This window comes from Amyelois transitella, chromosome 7, assembly GCF_032362555.1.
Source record: "Amyelois transitella isolate CPQ chromosome 7, ilAmyTran1.1, whole genome shotgun sequence".
Taxonomy (NCBI): domain Eukaryota; kingdom Metazoa; phylum Arthropoda; class Insecta; order Lepidoptera; family Pyralidae; genus Amyelois; species Amyelois transitella.
Window position 1 is genome coordinate 4041908 of NC_083510.1, and position 26465 is coordinate 4068372.

Below are 26465 nucleotides of genomic sequence, written 5' to 3' on the forward strand. Positions count from 1 at the left end.
GTACTTACCTGGGATTAAGGAGGAAGAAGAAGATACTTAGAACAAACTATATAATTTAACAAATTAGTCCACATAAAACAATTTACTATTCTGTGCAAATGGTTAAAACGTTTTAATACTTGATATCACAGCAAATATCAACCCAAGTCTTGCATTGTATCCTATTGTAAGGGTGCATTTACTTTGCGCAGACAGGTGCCTTAGAAACCTCACTCCACACCACACAAAGCAAATACGTATCACATTTCTGTTCAATTATTGACATATAGGTACAATCTCTGTGTTTGATTATTTCACAGCTGTGTGAATGTATATTTTGTATTCTGATACACAAGTGCGCCTATACAATCTGTTGTATAGGCGCACTTGTTTGATGACATTATTTTCAATTTATTTAATGAGGTGTCATGTACAGTCAGGGATAAAAAACCCTGGTTTACTGAGGAGGGGGTCGGAATATATTGACTGTTATTTTGTCTGTCTTAATTTATATATGCGCATGTGTAGTGCAACGCATAAGCGTACTTTGATCAAAATGTAATCGTACAGTCGGTGGGAAAATACTTTATTCTGTTCATTTAAGCCAACACCACAAGAAAGTACTATTATTTGCCCTCGACATTAAAAATTTAACAATGATTTCAGGTAGATTTTACGTTTTCTACGGTTATCAGTCTTTTCATTCATCCTGGTCATTATCCTGATTACATCCTCACCTCTCCGGAGAGAGCCCGGAGTGCACCTATTGATTCCCATCAGGCCTCCGCAATCTTTGCAGGGGGATGTTACCCACATGAAGTCATGATTAAAGCTGCACTAGATGAACATTCATTGCGTGTGGAGTGGTTTTATTAGTTATAAAATGACGGGAACCACACTACTGTTGTCAGACTTAAGCATAATTTAACTTTGGACAAAACACACGCAAAAAGAAATTTCTCAACAATGAAACGTACCTTTTGGACGGTGATATGAGTATAGCGATGACCTTAGCATTTGGTAGTAACGCATGCGCTCGGCGCGGCACCAGGTCGCCGTCGAAGTACGTGGCAGACTTCTCGAACGTCATCTGAGTGGAGTTACCGAGACTTGGCGGGAAGAAGTTCATGTACCTGGCAGAAAAATAACAATATAAAATATTGTAATATAAAAATCACCTACGCAAAACGAAACGAAAAATACCGAAGGAATTTCAGGTAATTTTCTCTTTAGTACACCCCTAATCTTCATAAGGAACCTATATGTCAAATTTTAAGCCTCTGGAGTCTCCTGAAATCGATGCACGTTACTAAGGCAGACCACAGCAAAATATGCTGTATTATTAAGGAAGATAAGTAAATAACGATTTCGTTTTTATGTCATAGCGCATTGGTACCTATTATCAAGTACTCAGTTTCAAAATATTGTTTAGATTTGAAGGCCCATTCTTGGTTAACTTTATCAATGTTTAACGAAATTAACGAAGTTAATCAGTTCACTATTAGACCAATGATTGTTATTTTGTACACGAAATACTCTATAAAACACGTAGATCAATATTGCGAATCCATTTAACATCTGTCTATACCCAAACGTTTCGATTTACAGTTACATTCTTTATTAACGACGAGCGGAACACACAAACAGCAAAACATCAACTAGCAAATATTCTGACTTATTCGACGTCAAAACATATTTCGTTCCATTCAATATCGACGGACGTAGATTCAATATTTTCATGTATTGCGAGTGTAATAATAAAATCGAGAGCACTTGAATCGGCCCAGGTTGATGGATTCGCGGCGGCCCCGCACTACAGTTTATGATACGAGTACAATTCCGACGAGATTGCATGTGTATGCGTACACAAGATGGATCACGTGTAAAGCTTTCCTATATATAGAGTGTGAAGAAAACTGTCATCATCGTTTCCTGGTAGGGTATTCTTACGCCTACGGTCCAGGAGAGGGATAGGAGACTCGTATCTGACTTTTGAGACCTTGTTACTAGGAGAACTTAATTGTGGTGCCAAGAAAACTTTATTTGAGTACATTGACAAGCTTTACATTGAATCAATATGGCAATTGGTAATTCATGCTAATGAAATCAAAGTGAAGAATAAATTTTATTTACAAAGAGACAGAAAAGACAGATCTTTATCTTCACTGAATATCTTATTGAAATTTCATTTTAAATTCGTATGAATAAGGTTGAAGCTAGAATCTCTTATTTTTAAAGATTTCTTAAATATACGGTGTACTTCTTGCACATTATATCTTTTCATACCACCTGTTTATCAAATACCCCTGTGGAAAATCCGTTTTAACATTTCACCTCACACTGTCAATGAAATTGAAATATGGAGACAAAGTATCAAAGGGATCAAAAACCGTGAAATTGCCCCGTGCAAGACATCTGATTGGATCCACTGTACATTTGAACGGCGTCGCCGTTTTACTACTGACGTTCTATTGGTCGCAATTCCAATCGTCCAACGAATAAACTCCCCATACAAATATAAGGCAACAAAGTTATTTTAGTTTCATGCCCGAATGTGAACCATAAATGTGTTAATAAAATACACCGATACGGTACGAAATTGATTCTCGCTACTTTCGGTCAGGGCACGTGTTGATGAAATGTTTGAAATTTTTGAAGTTAAATTAATAATTGTTCGTGTAGAATTCGAGCGCGCCAGGCCAAACACCTGATTCGATATTAAATACATATTTCAGTGCTTGCGTTCTTTTGTTGCTTGAATTTCGCAGCGTAATAAAATTGTCAATGTTCACATGTAATTTACAGGTGTGTCGAGTTCGCTTTATTTTTCAATAATTTGTTCGTTGTACGCTCTTTATCGAACGAGGAGGAAGGAACGATGACAAAAATTACGAAGTCTTTTATAGAAAACGTATTGCGAGAGATACAACGCGCCTCATTATTCAATAACTCGTTAGAAGCATGAAAAATGTTCGCTATAGAGTCCTGTACATGTTATGTGGGCGGACGGCACAATTACTGTGTTTGTGATAATGCCCGTAGGTAAAAAAAGCCTTCTAAAATTGCTTTCTAACTATATTTTACTTTCTGGATTTTTAAGGCGTATAATAAACAGAAATGTAAAATTATTTGCTACATCTGATAGAACCAATAGCGAAAAATAGCTCTCTAGTTATCTCTTTCAGATTTATAATGACTCATTTACTTATCTCCATTTGTTTTAGTAAATCTCCATTCAGTTTAATATAATTTTTGATATCGATTAACTTCACCTTTTCGTAGATTATTTGTGACACAGTATGATGAGTACCTAAAGTACTTTTGCCAGTAAGCACGTATTGAAAAAAAATCTGTCACAATCTAAAGCGTCAACTCACCAATCCAATCCTTTGAGATAATTATTGTTATTGAAAAACTGTAGTTCCTCATAGGTGGTGGGGCTGGGTAAGTTGGGCACCAGCGCTGGGTGCATCGCGAGAAAGGTGTACAGCGCCGTGCTGCCCGTCTTCTGAGGCCCGATCACGAGAACCTTCGGCAGGGTGTCGCACCATTTGTTCTTCGACCAGATCCGTCGGTGTCTTATGTCGTCGCATGGATTCTAGAGGAAAAAAAATAATAATAATAAGACACACACACACACACACACACATACACAGAGCTTACTTTAAATTTCAAGACGTGTTATATTCTCTTTTGTCTTTGCGAGTTCCCGGTAGCACTTTCTACTGCAACATTTAGCACGGAGGATACAAGCTCAAAATTAATAATATAGGTATATAGATAAATTATAAAAATAAAACTATAAAGGTGTATTGAAGTCACAGCAAAAATAAACTCGAAATTTACGGGAATAAAACTTGAGAGATGTACATTTTTAAACCGCTATAGAATACATAGGTACATACATATAAATAAAATTTAAGTCTGAGGTAAAATTTTAAATCATAACTGGGGTAGATTTATTTATATGGAACGTTGGTAATAAAAATAACTATTGTACTACTGTCAACAGATAAACAATTTCAAATTATACACTCTGTAAGTGTAATCTCAACAGACCATCAGATGCAGTAGCAACGAGAAAGTCCGAGTAACTCTCGAACGCAATGATATAGATATTATTGGCAATAAATTGCACAAATCAAAAGATCAGATCCACTTCTTCTAACGAGGACTCTCGGCGAGTCCACTGTCGGTTTCACAGCAACAGGAAACTTCAACTCAAATTGATTTCATTCTGACAATAAAGACCGCTCGTGCTCCACAAAACAATATATTTCCAATTTCCTCTTCATATTTCAGCTTTATCCTAGATATCTTGAAAGGAATGTAATATAAAATATATACGCTCGTTCACACATTTTTGCTATTTGTTTTAGCTTTCATTGTCTATACTTGCCACCATTTCGGAACTTTATGAGAATATAACATATAATTTTTTGGAATAATGACATGCATATGTGCAAAATTTCTACTCGGTAGAATATCTTTTGGGCTTTTATGTACGACCAAGTTAGGCTTATTTTGATCTTATAAAATTGTGTAACTTATTTATGACGCATTTTAATTGATATCTTATATTTTTTTCGAAAGAAGCATGCCATATTACAGTTTATGTAAACATTGCAATAAAGTATAAATGCTAAAAATTTTTAATAATACCCAAAAACCTGTATGCAGAAATAGTGGATAATGGAAAAAACCAGCCTGTGATTTCCTATGCGATTAATAAATCAAGCTCTACCTAGACTTAATGTTTCATACAAGAAACTGCACGTACGTTATATAAAATTGGCCGATAGCTGTTTATTACCAAGTGCAAAGTTGTTACGGCGGTTGATAAATAATTACCGATACAAAATAAGGCCGCCCATAATGAGTTACTTTAATTATAATTATGTCCTATAAAGTCCCGTTAGTATAAACAAGCGTTAAGACCCCATGCTAAGCGACCACAGATTACACATAAATGTTTCCATAAAAACGTTCAACGCTACGAAAGCCTAACGTATTAATATTCATTGATTATTAATTATGCTGATTAATCTATTATGGATATTGAAGTAACCAACCTGATTAATTATATAACCATAAATAATCTGAATACTGACAGTGTTACAATTATAATAGCTCATAATCAATTTTACAACAACACAATGATAGCCATTTCGTTCATGAATACTTGTTTACAATATGACTTTTGTTATTTGAGGTTCCATAAAGGTCGTATATTCTTTGTCTTTGTTATAATTTTATACGAATTTACCTATAGCATTAAGCTTTGTGAGAAACGATTAAGCCAACGTTATGATGATCGGCTTATCAAATAACATCAATACGACATAGATACGAAACCTGATAAAACACGGTAAAAGGAATGTTAAGTTAATCATTATATAGCGCTTAACAGATGGCAAGCGTTTTATCACAAGGCATTTAGAATTATGCACAGAATTAAAGATCCAAAATATGAAGACGCGCCGTGGAAAATGTTTTCCTACAAAGGAAGTCTTGCAGCTTGAAGGAGATAAATCGTTCCTTTGCCTTTTACTTCGCAACGTTAGCTCTAAGATATTTCACGACATTTTAATTATGGCTACAAGCCGTTAATAATAAACTAGACGATAATTTTTACCGGAGAGAAAATGTTCTAGTAAAATCCTAAAATATTAGTGCGAACATTATATTCAATGTTGCGAAAAAGAGATATTTTTTGTCAACGAGGTGTTAGTAATATAATGGTTTAAAGGACACAATTTATAATAACTATTACGATATAATCAATACTATTACACAATAAACGATTCCGTATGAGTTTAATAAACCTTTAGTTTTAATATTTGATGTTGTAAATGATTATGTAACTAAACAAAGTGAAAAATATCTTTATCTGTCAGACATCCTGATCTTGTGTCGTTCACGGAAACTAATATTAAGAATCGGTTAGAACATAATGGTTAGTATAGTCTACATAAATTCTGTACTTAGGTCATAACTCGACTAGCTTAAAGAGAAATTACGGGAATCAGTTGCGAGATATGAATGTAGATTCCATTTTTTCACAGAATTCTTTAGATTTTGGAATTACTGTTGTAAATATATTACTTTTCATATTTAACATTATAAATGAGAAACTGTGCCAACTCCCAGTATAGTACAGACTATTTATTTGCGCCTAAACAACTTTAATTAAATCTTAAATTAAAGTAATTTATGGCAAAATGGGAATTTTAGTTTAATACGGGCGGAGTTGCGGGGAAAAAAATAGTGTACGACATATTGCTTTGAAATAAGATATATCGACTAGGTACTCTGTACCTAGGAAATTAGTTACCTATTTCTGTGAAATGTAATCTCGCCGTTTCGTATGAAATGGTAACAGGAATTGCTGAAATCTATTTCTATAACTAAATAATTAAAGTACTTACAGTATTTTAACATTCAGAACGTAATAATATTTGGTAATGTATGTAGGTACTGAGTCTAGGTACGTTGGGAATAATCATAAAGTGTCTTTTGGGGTCTGATTATACTACATTATAGTACATTTTTTTACATACAAATACACGATGAATTTTAATGACGCGAATGTAATTAGAACTAAACTTACATAATATATATCACGAATTCACGACATTTTTATCTCATCTGATCTACTCTGAAATAATTTCAATTTTGAAACGGGGGAGCAGAATGGAATAGGAAATGATTAAAATAAAACGGATCCACTAGGTTATCAGATCGGAATAACCGCCTAAATCGGAATAATGTGAATTCATCATCAGATCATTTTATGTCACATAGTTAACTTACCCCCCAGAGTGGGTTCAATTCATCAGGCCTCAGTTGGAAGTACTTGTCTGCTAGTGCAAGTGGAGGTGCCGATGCCAGGCGGACGTTGGTCCAGCATCGGAGGAACTTGACCACCGACTCGAAGGTGTACAGCGCTAAGCGGTCGTTGCCGTAGTTTGACATGTGCGTCATGAACACGTTGATCTGTTGACAATCGAAAATGATTCATTTTATTTTATTCTATTTATTTTGTTTATAATTATATTATAAATTACTTATCGAAGTTTGAAATTAATGAAAAGATAAGACCAATAATTTATAATCTGTTTCATGGTATTCCAATTTCGTATAGTTTCATTCGCAATTTCCCAAAAATCCTTTAGTTACGTAATCTTGTACCTCTTGTACCTGCCGAATTCCAGACGGGGAATGTTTTATTCTTTTTTTTACCGAGAAATGTAGTCTAGCGCATTGCTCATTTTACAGCCATAAATAATTATTTACAGAAGGTACCTGACCTACATAAAAATTTACCGTCCATAAAAGGGAACCTCAACCGGCACACCATCTCATTTTTTAACTGAAAAAGTTACGCAACTGCGAAATTACAGGCGCATAATTAACAACGGATTAAATAAAATAAAGACTTTAATAAAAATAACCAGCCGCCGGCATTTTCGAGCGAAAATTGAGGATGGTTTATGCAAGCAGTTGATGAAGCGTGTAACGGTTAACAGGGTGAAATTGAGTGTAATCGGATAGTTCTATGCTTCGATATACATTAAGCCACACAAAGGATTCACCTAGAAGTATAGAAGTTACTATTTCGCAATAATACGGAATATATTGAAGTTTATATTGAAATTAATAATAATGAAATCATCACTTGACAACACTTTTACAAAATCTATCCATGCCTCCATGCCCGTATATTAAGTTGCATTAACGTCTAAAAATGACCTTGAAAATTACGTGTTATACATTAATCAGTTAAAATTGGTTTAGGTATATTTAGTGTGTTAGATTGTTTAACTTATATTCATTGAGAATCCATTATATCAAAGTCTGTGAGAAAAAAGATGAACGTGTGTAATTTTTGCAAAGAGTGACTTGGCTGAATACGTCTATCAAAGTTTGAATATCTTAACAACCAAATCTCAGAAACACAAACACAATTCTCTTTATTCAGAGTGATATAATAGTGGTTTACTGTAAAGTGCTTTGCCCGCAATCATCCATTAATAACGGCTTGGTCTCGATATTTAATAATAAATAATGATATCGGTGTTCAGTTTCAAATATGTTTTCATTAAGTTACGCAATGAACTCATCATTGAAATTTTAAACGAACTTCGTTTAATATTGCGTTAAATGTGTTTATTAAAGTAATTTACTGATTTTTATCAATACAATGAATCTATGAAAATGACATTCTGTATATAAATGCATATATGTCAAAAACGTTTTACACAAACAGCTTTTGCCCACGGCTTTGGGACCCCACGGGAACAGTATTGTTTCCGAGACTGGAGGTACTCTGTATCATTTTCAACATTCTAAACTGTGCGTATATGTGCAAATTTTCATAAATATTGTTAATATATATAGTTAAACGGAAACATTTTCTCATTGATATTTATGCAGTATGAGTATGGATATGAATAGTATAAGTATAGATAATCAGGATTTGTAATAGGTACTGGGTTTCGAGAAGTATGTGTGAATATCGATAAAAGATCGCAGTATCAGGGTTATACCGTCACAACAATGATCAATGACGTCACTCAGCCAGTCACCGGATTGTTGATAAGAGTCTGGAAGAGCCATCGCCCTGAATATGACCCTGTGTATGATTAGGCGTGAAATCTATAGACTGCCATGAGTTATGTGGAAAATGGAGTAGGAGGAGTGAAGAAAAGAATTGATGGTCGTTTTTCTTGAACAGTATCACATTTTGAATGTAGGTACATAGTAAAATGGTGGTCCTTGCAGTTCTAATAAAATAGTATTGTACAGTGAACAGCATAAACACCTACTCAAATTCACCGGAAATTTGTCTCTAATAGGTACCGCGCCATTAGGACCGTGTGTGTGAATATTATGCAATTTCAGGGTAATATTATCATGACATTGATCAATGACGTCACCCAGCGACTCACCGGATTATTGATGACAGTTTGGAAGAGCTCGCCGCCTTGTATGGAGCGGTCGAGCCGCTGCCTACCCCCCGGGTATCTCTCCAGTAGGAGCGTATGTGTGAATAGACCGCAAGTCTGTCGAGGTAACACCATCACACCACGATGGCGGAAGCCGCGGCGTAACCTGGCAACAAAAATAAAGAATTAATTCTAAGCGTTTCTTTCTCTAATCCTTGCGAGTTCGTAGTTGCACCCTCCACTACAATGCTTCGAGGCCTGGGGTCCAGTTTAATCTTTTGATGGTGTTGTATTTCCTTGCACTTTGAAATTGAAAAGCTAGATCTCTTTTAACAAGTAGGAACAAGCATGCAAGCAACCATGATCGAATCCAGAGACCACACAGATATCGCTTCGTATGAGTGAGTCATCCGCTTCACGATTGTGATGATAACTAGAACCCTACTTCGAAAAAAAGTTTTTGACGAACACACAATACGACAAGAGAATAATATTCTAAATGTTTCTCCACACAGTTTTTGATGCAAGCAGAACACGCAAAAGTGGACATTCGCTAACGATACCCAATGCGAATGCGCAGACAATGTCTCACTGGCTGAAGTGCCCCTTGTGCACTGTTATCTGAAGTAGAAGGGACTTCAGGGAAGCAATGACAAGTGGCAACGCACTGGGCGAGTAGAATTTACGTTGGATTGAAACTTTGACCCGGGAACTGAAGGAATGAATATTTAATGACAAAGAAAATTTGTATGTAAAGCAAATATAAAGTTTTTCACGAAAAGGACTTTAAAATTTTGCTATGTCTATATCTTTGTTAACTCTTCATTTGGCAACAAGTTATAAAAAACGTGCAATGACGTTTTATATAACTTTATATAACTTGTATTTTTTGGCGAAAAAATATAAGCCAATCGAATAACAAGCCAACAAGTAAAAAAAATTGAAACAACTTGAATTAAAATTTGTATCTTTATTGGTCATACATCGCCAAATAACATTAAACAAACTGACGGCAAGCACGTTTGCATACATTTCATACGCCAGGGCACTAAACCAACGAGGAAGATTAAATTCTCCGGCATTAGTCCTATCTTAGTGAAGTTAGACGTATGACGTGTATACCGCTCACCCACAATGTACTCCTACTAGTCGTAGTCGTACACAACTACGTACCAACTACATTTTGGTAGCGAATCCTAAATTATGCAGCAATTATATAAATTAACATTTCAGAATATTTTTTCAAAAGTGAATTTACTTGTTGGTACATAATCAAAGCCTAAAATCGATTGACTATCTAAGAACTAGGTGCTTATTGCTGGTCTGATTTCTATCAATACTTACAGAATCTAATAGACAGAATTTTTTTTTTTAATAAGAAATACATACACAGTCACATCTATATTACTGATGGGGTAGACAGAGTCAACAATCTTGAAAAGACCGAAATGCCACGTTCAGCTTTATGGCTTTATGATGAAATTGAAATTTAAAAAGTGACAGGTTGCTAGCTCATCGCCTACAAGAGCCTCCCAAGTCTATAGGGTAAAGTCAGGATAGATGCCTCACTTTTTGAAATTGTCTTGTTATTTCAAATCTAATAAAATATCGTTACAAAATACTTTCAATATTACTTATTTGGTCTTTTTTCTTACATTACGGCTTATTTTAGATGGCCTAGCAATTACTGGTTGGGCAAAAAATGAGTTTCTGCAGACCCATTTTTTGAGGATAGGTGCCTACCCTATATGGATAGATGCCCCGCCATGAAAATATTAAGGAGGTTAGATGCCCATGGTGTGGGATAGATGCCGTATGGAATAAAAAATAGAAATATGCATGATTAAAATTTGTTTTATTGAGGCATATCAATCAACATGTTATGTAAATTATCTTCAAGTAAAATAATCATAAAGAATGAACAATTTTTAATAGTAAGTAATAAAAGTTTAAAAATCAACATGTACTCAGAATCTCTCTTTTCCACATCTTGAGCAATAATTTTTGTATGGTGTGCAGGTTACATGCAACCACTTCTGTCATGAAATGCACTGAATCCAATCGGAGTTCGATTTTGTATTTTCATAGCTGTCAAAGCATTCTATGCAATTATTATCATCTGTATGTTTAGAGCTACCGTGCTTTTCTCTCTTATTTTTCTTCACAGACAAATCTTTACATTTCTCTTCTATCATTTTAGAGTAAGTAGCTGGTTTATCTTCAGTTTTGCTATTTGAACTTAAAATGAACCTTTACGTGAACTTTTTATTTCGTTTCAATCTTCAAAGCTTTTTTGTTTGTCTTTGTTAGTTTTCTTAACAGGTAAACCTTTGGTTTTCTTTCCTTTCGTTTTACAATTAATTAGTGGATAATCTCCACCATCACTACTTGAATTATAAATACTTTGTCTTTTTTGAGCTCCTCTTCCTTTACTTACTTTAACTTAATTATAATTTTCTTTCTCACTAAAATCAGTCTCACTGTAGTCATCTTTATAATATTTCTCCTTTTTCTTTTATAAACTCTCTTAACTCGCTCTTTATCTTTGGTTTCTTTGTTTGCCTCCTTTAATTTTCCTTTTCCTTTAGTATCAGTCTTGTTTTAATTAGTTTTTACTTTCTTTTCAGTTTTATTCTTTTTTTTTATCTAACATAGTTTGTATTTGTAATTTTTTTCATTCAGCAATATGTATAGTTCTTTTTTTTATTTTTTTCTTCTGTATTAAGAATATCTGCAGATTGTTTTACCCTTTTAGACATTGTTAAAGGAATTTGTGGTATTGGTGATGCTTCGACCAAAAATTTTGAAGGTGTTTCTTTTTCTTGTATGCTAGGTATCTAAAAACTAATGCAAGAAAAATTATAAAACATAGAAAATATATTAATTTATAATGTATAAAGATATGAGGGATAGACACTGTTAGGGGCACCTATACCGCGAAAAATCAAGGCAACTATCCTTTTTGATATGGATAGATGCCCTTATATATTTTTAATAAAATAAACACAAAACAACAACTATCTTAATATGGATGTGTAATTTAATAACCTGTGTACTGGTATAACAAAAATTATATGGAACGTATTAGTACTTGTAAAGTTATGAAGCTGTAAATACTTACATAAATAAAGTCCGAGCTGTTTGACACGTTAGCTGCGGAGATTATTGCACACACGAGAGAAATACGTCCACTTTCAGCGACGCACTTGCAGGGATTGAGGTGTGCGGAGACTTCGCTCCCGTTTTAACTTATTAAAACGTAGGTAGCTATTTGGGAAATATGAGTTCTAGAAAACGAGGCACCTATCCCACTGCGGCATCTATCCTGACTTTACCCTAAGCTTTTACGATATCCACGGAATAGATATGTAGTGGTTCTGTTCTAATAAAAAATACCTCGTGAATTGTGCATTCCTTTATGATAGATGATACCAAGTCAGTCAAGTTTAAAACAGCTTTTTTGTTCGAGTGTTAAAAATAGTTCTAGACTCGAAACAAAAAGTGCATATCAAATTTAACTTTTTCGCCGCACGTTATATACAAATCCCGCAGATTGAAACGGCACCGAGCGAGCCCTAATCAATACGATTGCATGTGCATATTGCCAGTAACACAATTATTGGAATTTCATTGTCTGTGGTTGCGTCGAGAGATGCTCCTCTGTTGCATCTTCGTAACCGTTTGTGGTCAAAACTAGTTTGAATGCGATGCCAGGCTTATTGCGAACATTATCATTTGTGCAGTTAACATGCACGATTATTGGAATTTCAATGTAAAGGGTTGTGTCAAGTTGTTGCTTTGCTTCGTCCTCTGGTTGTGGTTGAAACTTATTCGTATAAATTTTATCGCGCTTTTAGATCAAGGAAAACGCTAATGGAAGGATTAAGTCTCTGTCTACCCCACCGGGAAAGAGGCGTAATTTTATTGTATGTATGAAAAGTAACCAATTAACTTGGGATTCATCTAGAATCCTTTCACTATTTGATCTACTTGGTGTGGAGTTAAAATAACGTGTATCATAAGTACCAAGGCAGCTCTTAAAATATGACAGACACGACCTTTAGTAAGAAAGACAGCGACACAGAAGTAGATCAATTTCAGCGAAAATTGTCTTATACATACATGAATCACGCCTCTTTCCCGGAGAAGAAGACGTCTGTAAGAAGACGGTTCAGACAGTACCAGGCTGCTAGCCCATCGCCTAAAGTAGAAACTTAAATTTTTAAGCCTTTACCTTAGTCGCCTTTTACGATCTTCGGCGAGAATTTCCTTTATAAAACAATTACGAGTACATTTTACTCAGGTAATGTTTTTAGTAAGCAAAAAAAGTTCGAAATAATCTCTCGGATTCTATTGCGTGTTAAGTGTCCACAAGTTCGTATCGTTTTCGTTTTCTACCACCGCGGCAGTAATTATTGAATGAATAATAATTGGAAAGTACATGTAGTATAAGACCAAACCATCTTCTTGTATAGGAATTTCGCCAAGTGCAATAAACATGATTATTCTGGTTTAGATTCTCTCAGTTAACAAAATCCTAAACTTTAAACGGGTGTCAGTTCGCGTTCGAAAATGGCGCGTGTTAAATAAAACATTTTAATGTATTCACATTTTGAATCATTAAAGTATGACTTTCTTATGGAGTGTGTTATCAAAGAGTAAGTATATGACAGCGCGTGTGCTTTTTTTTCAAAGATTTTCTTATCAATGCTCAAACGAATTGTACACAGAACACATAACTGATTAAATATCTCACCTTGCCGGCCTTAGATGTGGGTATTCTTCAGTACTGGTGACTTTGACATCCCACACTTTCCTCCAGGCTTCATACAGTGGTTCGTGCACTGGGTACACACCCGAGTGGTGGGGAGACACGGAGTACGACGAGTTAGTGGGGATGCCATTCTCAATGGCGAATTGCTTGTTCAACATCATCTCTGCCTCCAGTTGCGAGACGTTGGTGTACAAATGCGGCTGCTGGTGGTTCCACATGTGACAGAACCTAGGAATAAAAAAAATGATTTACATAAAATTGTCGATAAAGTGAAATCACCTATCTAACTTAAAGTCGTAGGTTAATTCACTATAAAGGTTTATAACCGAAGTTGTTTTAGTGAACCAACTTAGTCTCAAACGCTTCGTCGTAAAAACTCAACGGAATATACAGTTTCTGAATTAACTGGTGTCTATTTTGCAGATACTTTTTTTATTAACACTTTAAGTTCTTACACAAAACGGAACACGTTTATGTAAAACACCAACAATACGGACACACAAAAAGACAAATGTTTCGTTCGCGTCAAGCTCGTTACATGTTAATAAACAAACAAAATAATAAGTCGTTAACGCCGCTCGGAAGCGGGGGCGGGCTGTACAAACCGACAACACATTCTGAGCGCAATATTAAAATCGTAACTAACAATCGCGGATGGTAACCCTCCAAATGTCAAGTCGAGCGAACATCGAATAGAGTGATCGCAATAATAGAGCAATTTTCACAGTGGCTGAACTGATTGCTCAGTGTAACTTGTTGACTGGCCTTATATAGTTGGGAACTAACTCGCGATACGGGTATCCGTTGGCACTAAAATACACAACGTTTTAAAATTCAAAGGCTTCAACCAATATTAAAAGTTCAAAGGCCGCCGCCGGTAACAAAATATCGTTTTAGAGGTTTCGCCTGTACAAATACACAAATGTTAGTAAACATATTTTCAAAAGGTAACGTAAGTACATGTGTGACGAGCTTGTTAACGTTTGTAAACGGAATATTGAAAAAGGAGGAATCAATATTCGGAGCCGTGCTGCGATGTATCGTAAAGTTTCTTTTTCGTCGTCAAACGTAGGGTACACGTAAGCTCGCAAAGGAAAATATGGGATTTCGAAACTGAATTTTAAGTGCGGATGGCGACCATTAGATTTTAGACTCGCATGCACTACTCGTTGTATCTACAGAAGTAATTACTATGTTCATTGAACCTCTGTGAGTTATATGTATGTGCGAGTTATATCGGTATAAAAACGTGTCTAAGTCAACCATCTGGTGGTAACTGAAATAGCACACAGACCCGACCGTTATGTTGTGGTTATTAAGAGAAACAACGAAACCCACTTTTTTATTGCATCTTTTACCTCTTTAGCAAGGTCGGATCACAAGCAAACCAAACATCATCATTTCATACAGCATGGCATCGAGTTTCCGCATTTTAATATGAAAATTGAACGCATCGTGTGCATTTCAATTGCAACCACAGTCGAACTAAAAATATAAAGTTGTCGTAAATACCGTGCCATGGCGGTTTATAAATTGGGTTTCTTTATTCTTACTAAAATGATTTACGAGTATGTCTAATATAATAATGCACACACCGTTATCTAAAGTCACGCTCATTTCCCAGATTATTATATAAAAAACTGGTTATCTAGGAAATAAGGCTCGGTATACGTAGCAATATCCCGCCGTACAACAAGAACATACACAAGTCCGTTTACCAATAAAGATAAGCCGTGAAAAGTGGGTGTCGCACTGGGCCTTTGTACCGTTGACATTGCAAAGAGCTTGACTTATGGCGCGTTGGTGCTAGAATACATTGTTTTTATATAAAAAATATACATTTTCATTATTGACTACATTTTCTTGGAGTAAGTATATTTAATAAGTAAAATGGTGGACTTATCCCAATTGGGATTTTTCCCAGTCAACAGAAATAGTTTTTGGGTCGACGATAATTTAACTTACCATGTAAAATGCTCTTTATATTTCAACAATGCGTCGTCTCCTCTGTTCTCATGCGACGTCCCGTGATGGTAATACTTGGCACTGAAGCCCAGGTTGAATTTGAACCCTGGTACCAATCGTTGCAGTGCGGACTGCGAAGCCAGGAGGGCCGCCACGTCCTCTTCGTGAAGACGAGTGCCTACGAGGAACGAATGTGTGAGTTACCGAGATGATCCTTAATGATGACATACATACATACATATAATCACGTCTATATCCCTTGCGGGGTAGACAGAGCAAACAGTCTTGAAAAGACTGATAGGCCACGTTCAGCTATTTTGCTTTAAGATAGAATTGAGATTCAAATAGTGACAGGTTGCTAGCCCATCGCCTAAAAGAGGAATCCCAAGTATATAAGCCTACCCCTTAATGATGATATGATGCAAATAGCAGCTTCTTAATAAGCAAATACTTAGTGTTGAATAAGAATATTTTGTACGTAGAAGATATAATGGATGAACGGTTACGAAAGAAGAAAATGTTTATATTTAAATCTTCTACACTAATCAGTGAGATTACAGAAAATACACTTTTTAGAATGTAGTTACCACATTATGGGTCATGGGTTTTCCGGTTTTATTGCATTAAATTTTCAGAATTTGCTCAGCAGTTACAAGATATTTGATTTTAGTACTCAATTCTTTGTGCTTTGATGCTTAGTCGTCTCTCAAAACATTTACAGAAAAAATAATATGGACCATTAATGACTTTGCCTAAAACGCATGGCACGTATGTGTAAACACTTCTAACATGAACATGAACATTGGTACCACACCCAGCCAAGCAAAGCCTGACCCAGTCTAGCTGGATACACCAGGGGGCACAGATTTTATACGGAGTGACACGCTCAGGGATGGGAGAGGAAGGCCGACCAGCCGCAACCAGTCGACCACAATCGACCGACTATACAGCCTATAGCCAATATAGGAATTGAGGAAGACGGGTATTGCGACGGAGGAGAGCGTTGATGTGTTGCGTCTTTCCTTCTTTCTTATTTTCTAATTCTTCTTTTAATGGTTCTTTGTCAGTTTCATTTATTTCGTAGGAATCTCATGCTGCTGTGATGAATTTTGTTATTTGTCGCGATGTCTGCCCATTCTGAAGAATATGTAGTGTAGGATTTCATGAGGCCTTCTTAATAAATTATGTAGGAATATTATCCCCGTTTTGATAGTTTTTGTGGTTCGGTTCGGTCGGCTGTTTCAGATCTGCACTCGCCAAGTCATTTCTTGCGCCATCTTCAAGCCTTTATTCTTGTCATCCAAATTTGCCTGTGACTTTCTCTTAAGTTGGCCGCGTTGTGTCCAATATGAGTTCTTCCAGTTTGAGGTGTTGATTCAGCTTGTAGTGTTGTTTCTGTCGTGTCTCTTGTATGTGCACTTCCAGATGCAGCATTGGACCCTATACGTCGTATTTCTCCAATTAGTAGCATTGATTCCGATGTTATTTCCTCTAGTTCACCGCCCTAGTTTCAATGCCGTCCGCATATTCTCTTACCGTATTTTTCCAGATCTCATTTTCGCCTCCAATGCCTCCTGTTTCCTCCGGTTCCAATATGATATCTGTCAGTTCGCAGTATTAACTCTAGTACATCATGTTTTCTCGAATTCATGCTCTTGATTCCAATTTGTTGTGTGTCCTCAGGTTTGCAGCATTAATTACAAAATGACCTCTAGTAGTTCGCAGTATTAATTCCAATACATAATGTTTTCTCGAATTCGCAGTCTTGATTCCAATACATCATGATTCCTCAGATTTGCAGCATTGCTTCCAATATAATTTCCATCAGTTCGCTGCATTGATTCCAATATATCGTGTTTCCTCGGATTCAATCTTTTGATTTCCAACGTATGTGTAAACACTTCTAACAAGATAAAAAAATTGCCATAGTAACACTTCTAGGTTTTCGTTATTGTCTTCAGACAGACGCGATGATAAATGATTGCCGCCGGATTACGAAGAAGTAACGCTATAAAATCGAGTCGGAAGATCAAATATCTCTGTATATTTTAACGAGACCGGATTGGAACACTGAACAGAAATAGATGAAGTGATGGATTTATATCAACTGCGACCTACACTCATTTAATTTGCGTTACTAATAAAACAGCTAACTTACTGCGCCGATCTTACATTAAGTCGGAAAGAGCAAGGAATTTAGAAAAAATTAGGAATTAATAGTCTCTGCCGTCCCCATTGTGAAAGCTGTGTAATTTTTATGTATTTATGTATGAATGCATGAAAAATTTTTATGACCTGGAAGCATTTCTCTAGTAAGTATATAAATATGTAACAGGTTATTAAGAGCAGAATTTATACACTTCAGAGATTAAAATTTTGAGCCCGACGTCTGTCGGATGCAACTGTCATCCGCGTTTCATGCAGAGTCAGCCGCGCCGTCAAAATAGCACCCGATTTAAAGTTAAATGAACCGTTCAAAGTTTATTCATTACGCGGGTTTTCAGGTCATTATAAAGGTCTAAACGCACTGACCGACACGACGCAATGCTTAAGAAACTAAACAATACATATGTACTATGGAATATACAGCGTTGCTAGTACACAATCAACAAGCTCGCAAGGCGAGGCTTGATAGTTGACATCATATACAGCGACATTTGTTCTATGAGTTTTGTCAAAACTCAGTAAAAAATATTTCATTGGACTTTTATATTTCTTTTAATTTTAAAAATCTTATTTCCATTCATAAACTACATCAACGACGTGCGCGAAATTAATATAGGTCAAGAGCAAGTTATAATAAAAGCGTAGTAAAAAGTATGCGCGCGGATCAGCCCGGTTCAATTAAAATTAATAGTCTAGATGTCTCATGTCGTGTCGCTCAATGTAGTCCGAGCTTAATAGTTTAATGAACCGTTTAAAGTTTATTCATTACTCCTGTTTCCAGGTGACTGTTATCCCGCTGGTCAGAGATTAATCTGTCGGACCAAGTAGTAATGAAGCATTATCAATGCCCAGCGGAAAGTTACGTTGCAATATCAAAAGGATAAGTTTTAATAGTTTGAATGTCATTACATGAAGATTTTATGCATATTTTGAATTTGATATTTTGAATGCGTGATAGTTACGTTACCTATTTATATGAAAGAAACATCTTGTTTTCAAAATACATTTGAACGTAGGGAGCCGTTCTTGGTGACAAGTGGAAAAAATTCCGTTCTTGGTGAAAATTAGTACGCTCCCTAAAATAGATAGGCAACATGTACGATAAGGTCTACTCACAGTTTCCTTCACTAAAATTAAAGTACTATAAATAGGCGCTTCCTCTTATGATCGGCAACCTAATTAGGGTCGAAAATGTTAGATGAAAGATCTATAAGTAAAATAAGTCTAGGTTTCATACCTCTTTCCCCCACGAAGATGTCGTCAATATCCACAAGAATCCACCTCTCCAAGCTCAGGCTGAGTTGTCCATGGCTGAGGTAGCTCAACGCGTCGAGGAACAAAAGCCGGTGCAGCCAGAACTGAAGGCCCGACCCGAACAGGACTCTTTGCACGCCGTCCAAACGACCGTGGTCTTGCATCACGGTGGCTAGGGGTGTATGTTCTTCTGCGGACGATATTTTGGTTCAAACACATTGTTTTTGTTCTCTAAACACAAGTAAAAAATTATTAAACATTATTAACAGTAGAAGTAGTTCTATTACATGTTACAAAATTCTCGAACTTACTTCGAGGCTAACTCATGTTAAATGTCCCGTATGTACTCGTAGTTATATTTATTTTCTACCTAGCGGTGGCCTGTGGTACCCATTTTATCACATGGAGAGTCACAGATAGTAAAGACTGAACGTTTTAAAAGCGTTTAGACGTGTAGAAAATAATCTCACCCCTTTTTAACTTTTGCAAAACAATTCTAATGTGAATTGTGTAAATTTTAGTATTTTAAGGTGAAATAACCAATGCAATACATTTAACTTGAACACTTTAAAATTAGCTAATGACACGTGAGAGTTACACGGCAAACCTTCCAAATTACAATAGGCAGTAAAACTAAACACAATGGTTACTGGCGGCCTAATGATAGTTTCCGATATCGCTAATTAATATAACTCACGACCTGCATTCCCTAATTAGTTCGCGGTATTTCGGAGAACGTGCGCAAACACGCCGGTTCCCGAAACTAGTAGGGATGTCACAAACTAGCAAGTCACTTCTTAGAACCTTCGTTTCCTATGGATTTAGATTTAATGATGGATGAATCGGTTGTAGTATAAACGTTTAAAATGCGAAGTTAAAATGAAACTATTTTTCTACGGTATGTGAAATTGTGAAATTAACTAAACAAACAATTACAAATAGAGAAAAATTATGAAAAATTTTAACATGCTTATTAAAATATGCACCATTTTTCCCAACCCTGAAATTTCAACGGCATACATAATAAATATTAAAATGATCTCGCCCTTAATGGGTGAAATTCGATGACGTTTCGGTTCAAATTTGAAAATTTCGACGTAACGAGCAAACGCTGTACTTTGTGTCAGCGCGTTAGCACGGAGAATATTCCTTTTCAACGCGGAGCATTTCCATTTCACGGCAAAGGCCGTTCAGCTGAGGTTCACTAATTTTGGAGCGAACCCAAAACAAGAGGACATTGCTAAAAGGGTTCTTTGCCTAATGGGAACCAAAAACACGCTAGCATATTTTGTTGGGCCCACCTGTATTTTACGACCGTAAAATAAAAAGAAACTTTTATAAAATAACAACGCAGGTAATGCGAAACTTGCTCCAGAGCTAATAAGATTATTTTTATTAACATTTCATTTTGTACAAAAATGTAATGGAAACAAGAGGAAACAATTTTATATAAGTGAGGATCCATAATTAAAACTCACTTTATCGACATACGTAATTATATTATTAATTGATTTTCTTAAACTTCCACTTATTGTGAGTAGGAGTAATGACGAGGATATTGATAGGGGAAGATACACTGCTGTAAATATTTGAGCTAACGTCAATGGCGCCAACTTTTAAATGATGTAGGAATAGCAAATACCTTAAATTTCTTTAAGAAACACAGTATGCGATTTAAAATTTGAATACATTTTGAATATATTTACTGTTATTGTTTTAATACAAAAAAAAAAGAAGAATGGTGGACATTTACGTAACTCCATTGGCAAATACTCATTTTAAATGAAAAAAGACGAATACGAATTACGTAAGGCTTCAATTATATGTCACCTGTAGAAGCGTAGTCGTCTTGTCGAAGCGCCCACGCTACGGGTTCGTACGTGGAACTGTTGGCTCGGAAGACTGTCCAATGATCACCGGGTAGCGCTCCCCAAGCCGTCTCACCGGCGCGGGCCAGTCGCAACACAGGCGACGCAGGATTCAGTGTTGCATCCTGAACAAATGAAACCATTAGTATTTTTCAGATTAAATACAAAGATTGGCCATTCTGACCCGTTCCGCTATGTGTGTTTTGAGCACAGAAATTGTAACATGGTCTTATCATTCTGATCTAAAGATTTAAATGATATTGGTTGGAGTTTTCAAAATGCGTCTTAAAATTAAGAAAAACAATTAAAACAACATATCATAAATTCGTGAAAGTATACATATAATGTCTGTTGAAAAGGACTTGAACTATGAATAAGTCCTGACTAAATAAATGAAAGATTCATCCCATGGCGAATTATCGAAAATCGATGTGACCTAAACGTTAGATAGATGGAATATAAAGGTTTTCAGCTATAATAATGAAATATTATTTTCTATATCTAAATAGGTATCACTTTGTATAACAATTGAATTATCAATCTTGAGTACCCTGGCGCTGTTGAGCAGACATGACCTTATTTTTATATTTACCGGGCTTTCTTTATATTTTCCTTAAAGAAAATTAAACAAACTTAATATTCTTCCTGCAAAAGTTTGTGTACAGCTTTAAAAGCCCGGAAGGCGAATGTTAAAAAAACTTTAACACATCCTTACGTGATCCTGTATTCCGTTAATTTTATATTTGAGTAAAAATACCCCAATTTACAACACTTATATCGACAAAGGAGATAATGCAAAAAACTAATTACATACATACATATGGTCACGTCTATATACCTTGCACGGTAGACAGAGCCAACAGTCTTGAAAAGACTGAATGGCCACGTTCAGCTGTTTGGCTTAATGATAGAATTGAGATTCAAATAGTGACAGGTTGCTAGCCCATCGCCGAAAAAAAGAATCCCAAGTTTGTAAGCCTATCCCTTAGTCGCCTTTTACGACATCCATGGGAAAGAGATGGAGTGGTCCTATTCTTTTTTGTATTGGTGCCGGGAACCACACGGCACTAATTAATTGTGCTGTTCTCCGGAACTGCGGTAATCGGCAATGTTATTTTTTTCCGTACACCTGTGGCTCTTAAATAAACAGTTAATTTATAACCAATAAAAACTTATAATCAATATATCTTGTCTTTTTTATACCTGCGTATGTCATCACAGTAATGTAAATGCGGGTAATATTGATGTTTTAACATTTCATTAAAATAAACTGTAAAAGTTATAGAATAAAAAACTTTGCTATCAAATTGTTATCGTGTCGTGATGATCGAGATATGTGTGGGAAACATGTTCCATTTTCAGCGGGCTACTATTTTTATAACACAAAAAATTCAAGTCGATTTGTAACCATTTCTCTGCCGTCGAGACATGGGCGGGTATTTAAAAATAGCTGACGTGAAATTGTAAACTTGTGTCGTTTAACAATTTTGACAGGATATTTAAAATCCATCATCGTTAAACTTGATACCTTGTCACTTTCAAGCAGGCGGGCGACAGCGTTAAGTCAATGTTTCAATTTCCAGCATTTGAACCCTATTATTATTATTTATTATTCTTGTTATAACCAAAATAAAGCACTATGTTGAAAATATTATAAAACTGAATTGAAACAAGTAAAATAATAAAAAGATCTTACTCATTTATAACAGGATAAGATTACTAGTATCATATTTATAAAACTGTCAAATCTGTGATCAAAATACATTTAATGTGATATGATATCAATATTATCTCTTTAGTCCATTGAACTATTATTTATTCAGTATATTGTATCAGTTCAGCAACCAGTTCTTATCCTAATTCGTATAAAAATATTCCGGAATCAGGTACAGACAGGAAGATATTGGATATATACAAATATCCCAAATTTTTTTTTTTTTCTTTCTTTCTTTCTTTCAACCTATTTACCTTCAATCTTAAGTTGGTATGCATGAAGAGTGGAAATCCTTTGAGCTGTGCGCCGACAAGAGTTTCTTCTCCAGGCGTGGCAAATCCCACGACGCCCACTGAGTATTCCCGACAGTATTTGTCCAGGAGTTCTCGGTTCCACTTGTCCATGTTCGCATATTTGGACAGCGATTCGAAGACGATAACGCCGTAGCGCCCCTTGTCCAAAGTGGTGAGAACGGGCAAACTCTTGCCTGCCACCTCCACCTTGTACCTGTTTAAAGAAAAAATAAAACATTAAAAACGCACAAGTTTGAAAGTCAATGCAAATACTGCCTGATTTATAACGGATAAAGTCTATCCAAAATTATTTACAGCATAAACCGTCACAATCGGAATATTCCATGATACGAGTATTGAATGCCGGCGCGGTTTCAATTATTTTCTTTATTTGCATAATAATAAATTTAACGACATTATTTACCATTGAAATTGGGACACGCCATCGCTTTCGGCTTCCAGGTTGACGTTAAAGAATTAATGCGACACGGCCGGCGACGTTTCCAAATAAATTTAGCACCAGTTCAAAGGAGCCGATAGTCATGCTATTCAAAATTGGATCTAGGCCCGGAACAGTCAGACGGATTTAACCTTTTCAAATACTTATCCGCAAATAAATTTAAATGACTACTAATCAAATTAACAACACGATGGTATAGAGAATGAATTGTGAATAATGATCTACTTTCTTCAAGTCCATAGTATATTCGTGGTACTCGTAGCTTCTACTAGATTTGATCATTTCTGAACTAAATGACTCTTTTTCGAATTTACCATAAACTTTTTCGCTGTAAAAATATGTTACTTGTACAGAAAAAAACTAGATTTGATAGCACTAATTTAACACAATTCTGCGAGGGAATTTCAGTGGATGCTTCATATATTAAAAGGATACCTTTAAGTAGAAAAAAATTCAAAGAAACTGACAGTATTTTGTGCTTATAATCACGCTTATAATACTCGTACGAAGTGTATTTTTGGTTACCGTCCTTACTTCGTTAATCTATAACTAACGTGTTGAACTGCTAAGCGTGATTTTTAAAATACGATATTAATAAAATTAACGTCTCCGCAATCTCAAATGCAAAAGTCGATTGAACCATATTTCCTAGGAACAACCGATACAAATTGGATTGATATAAAATTCAAACTGTGCACCGAGAAAACTGATTATTTCTGCAAAGAATACGTACTGAAGTTTTGTTTCTGCGCATTTGTTGCGAAGATCAATACCACGGCAAAGAGGTCGCTGGCGATACGACGTTTAGAAACTAAGCACGGATTGTGTATAGTTTGTACGTACGTGCACGTTTTTGCATAAATCCTGGATACAATTCTCAGGCGAATTCGTGAAATCGAAAAGGTAGCTTAAACAGTCAAGCGACTGTTATTTCTAAAGGTATAATGAAGCAATATAAACTTTTCCGTCAATTCACCTTTATAAACAACGGCACAGTAATACCCTTAAACAAATACTAATCAAGAAAATGATGGTCGACCCTTGTCATAAAATTGTTCCATTTAAATAGAAGCCATAACCTCAGTTACTAAGACAAACCAACGACGGGGCTTGATTGGCAATATCGAAAATTTAAAATGTTCAAACATTTGCTTTAAGGTGAGTACCTACGTCTCAATTCAATGTATCGAACAAAATTAAAAGATCGCAGGAACATCCGAGGCTAATATCGCTTTGTTAACAACAAGTCATCTATAAGAAAATTGGGCCGTTGGCGAAAAAATTATGTCATGTAAGTGGTATGGTAGGATCGAGATTCGGCCGATCATTTTGCTCCAGTTAAGGCTCGTTTCAATTTGGCAGGCCGAGAGCACTAGAGACCGAAGCGAACTACCGAACGGCAACTCGCAAATAGCATTTATCTACTCGCGCTGCACTGGTTCGCTCCCTCTAATGCATGTCTACTCGTAGGAAACTTCGTATAGCTTTCCTCATATCCAACCAAATTGGACGGTCTATCGATAACGGACAGAGGCTGAAGTTACCGTCATGAAAATAATTTGTTTGTGCTGTTTCATAAAACGAGTAGGCAATCGGCCGTTTGGCCAGTGCTAACATGTTTCAAATTACCTAATTAGTGTCCTGCCATTAACTGGGAAAGCGTTTGGTTCGGTTTAAATTAGAGCATGCGAAACTGCCTATTTTGAACCGTGAACCGAATGGGAGGCTAATTCGCAATAAGGGGACGTGAGGCAATTCAATAAGGAGGATAAAGTCGCGCCATGCGACTCTGTGCCCTGTCGACCTTTCTGATAATTGCAGTTATGTGTCTTTTAAGTTAATCTTCGGTGTTATTCATCTTGCACGATATCAAACTTCGATGGTTTTGCATGTGCACGAATCTGTAGGTTAACATTTAAGTCAACTGAATAGATAGGATAGACCAGGCCACGTTTAGTTCTGTATCTTTCACATGGACGTCGCAAAAGGCGACTAAGGGAAAGGTTAGAAAACTAGGGAATAAGTGTAATAATAAATTTGTTAATTGCAAATTTGTTATATCAAGTAAAGCGTTGAAGTGAAACAGGCAGTAGGTAGTAGGTACCTAATGATAGCAGGAATGTCTTCCAACTACGACTAACTAAACTAACGACTGACACAACTACTCTCTGGCAGTACAGAATGTATTAAGGACAAGTTTGCCAAGATACTCGACTTGCCAACTGAGTTTTAAGTGGAGTAGGCCAAATAAACAGTTGATAACATTTGAAATACATTTGCCGATAATAATTAACATAGTATAAATAAGTAAGATTACACTAACATTAATTTTGTTAGTTACAAATACAAAGGTTAAATTGGAGTGTCAGTTAAATTCGAGCAAAACGAATGTTGATGGGGGATGAAGGGTCTATCAGAGAGTTGCCTCTGGGGCATTGGGCAACAGAATATCCATTAGTGCTCTATTAAAAAAGCGATTTGCCCTCTCGTGCCACTATAAAGCCGAGTTTACGACAGGCGGGAGCAATAAACGGTGCCACGTTTACATCACAAAGGGTCAAGTGGATTTTAGAATCTGACAACAAAACATCTAGGTGTGGCCGCCGTGGGTATTCCGAAAAATTCTCCAGGTGTTGAAAATTACATATGGATATGGCACTAGGAAAAATATAAACAAAATATAACTGACTATGGCATTTACAACTGTAACCGAAACCGAATTGGTTTTATTGTGCAGAGAATGTGAATAGTAATCGAGAGTATATAAGGAAACTATGTCAGAACGAACGAATTAATGTCGAGTAATTAAGTCGTTTTGACACAAACGAGCATTAATGGAGAACCAGGCGAGATAGGGGGATGCCGCGAGGCGCCTAATGGCACTACTAACTAACTAACTGTCACCGCAACGAGTCTGCGACGAGGCGGAGGCGCCCGCGGCTCGCTGTCACCTTACACCTTGCTTTATATTTAATTAAGTTTACATTTCCCGCTCGCTACGAAAGCTTATGGTTGTTATTAAATTATCCGCTAATTAAACCGCA

At 36.0% G+C, this 26465-nt stretch overlaps 1 protein-coding gene across 1 annotated transcript in view; it reads right to left on the reverse strand.

The window, feature by feature from the left end:
• LOC106133884 (bifunctional heparan sulfate N-deacetylase/N-sulfotransferase) overlaps positions 1–26465 on the reverse strand; it is a 102234-nt gene that overhangs the window by 8909 nt on the left and 66860 nt on the right. Inside the window, exons 5-13 of the mRNA XM_013333740.2 lie at positions 22923–23175; positions 20917–21079; positions 19070–19276; positions 15667–15844; positions 13684–13929; positions 8931–9093; positions 6793–6975; positions 3357–3577; positions 957–1112 (exon numbers count right to left, since the gene is read on the reverse strand). Of these exons, the coding sequence (XP_013189194.2) occupies positions 957–1112; positions 3357–3577; positions 6793–6975; positions 8931–9093; positions 13684–13929; positions 15667–15844; positions 19070–19276; positions 20917–21079; positions 22923–23175 (1770 nt within the window). The remainder of the gene's footprint in view (positions 1–956; positions 1113–3356; positions 3578–6792; positions 6976–8930; positions 9094–13683; positions 13930–15666; positions 15845–19069; positions 19277–20916; positions 21080–22922; positions 23176–26465) is intronic.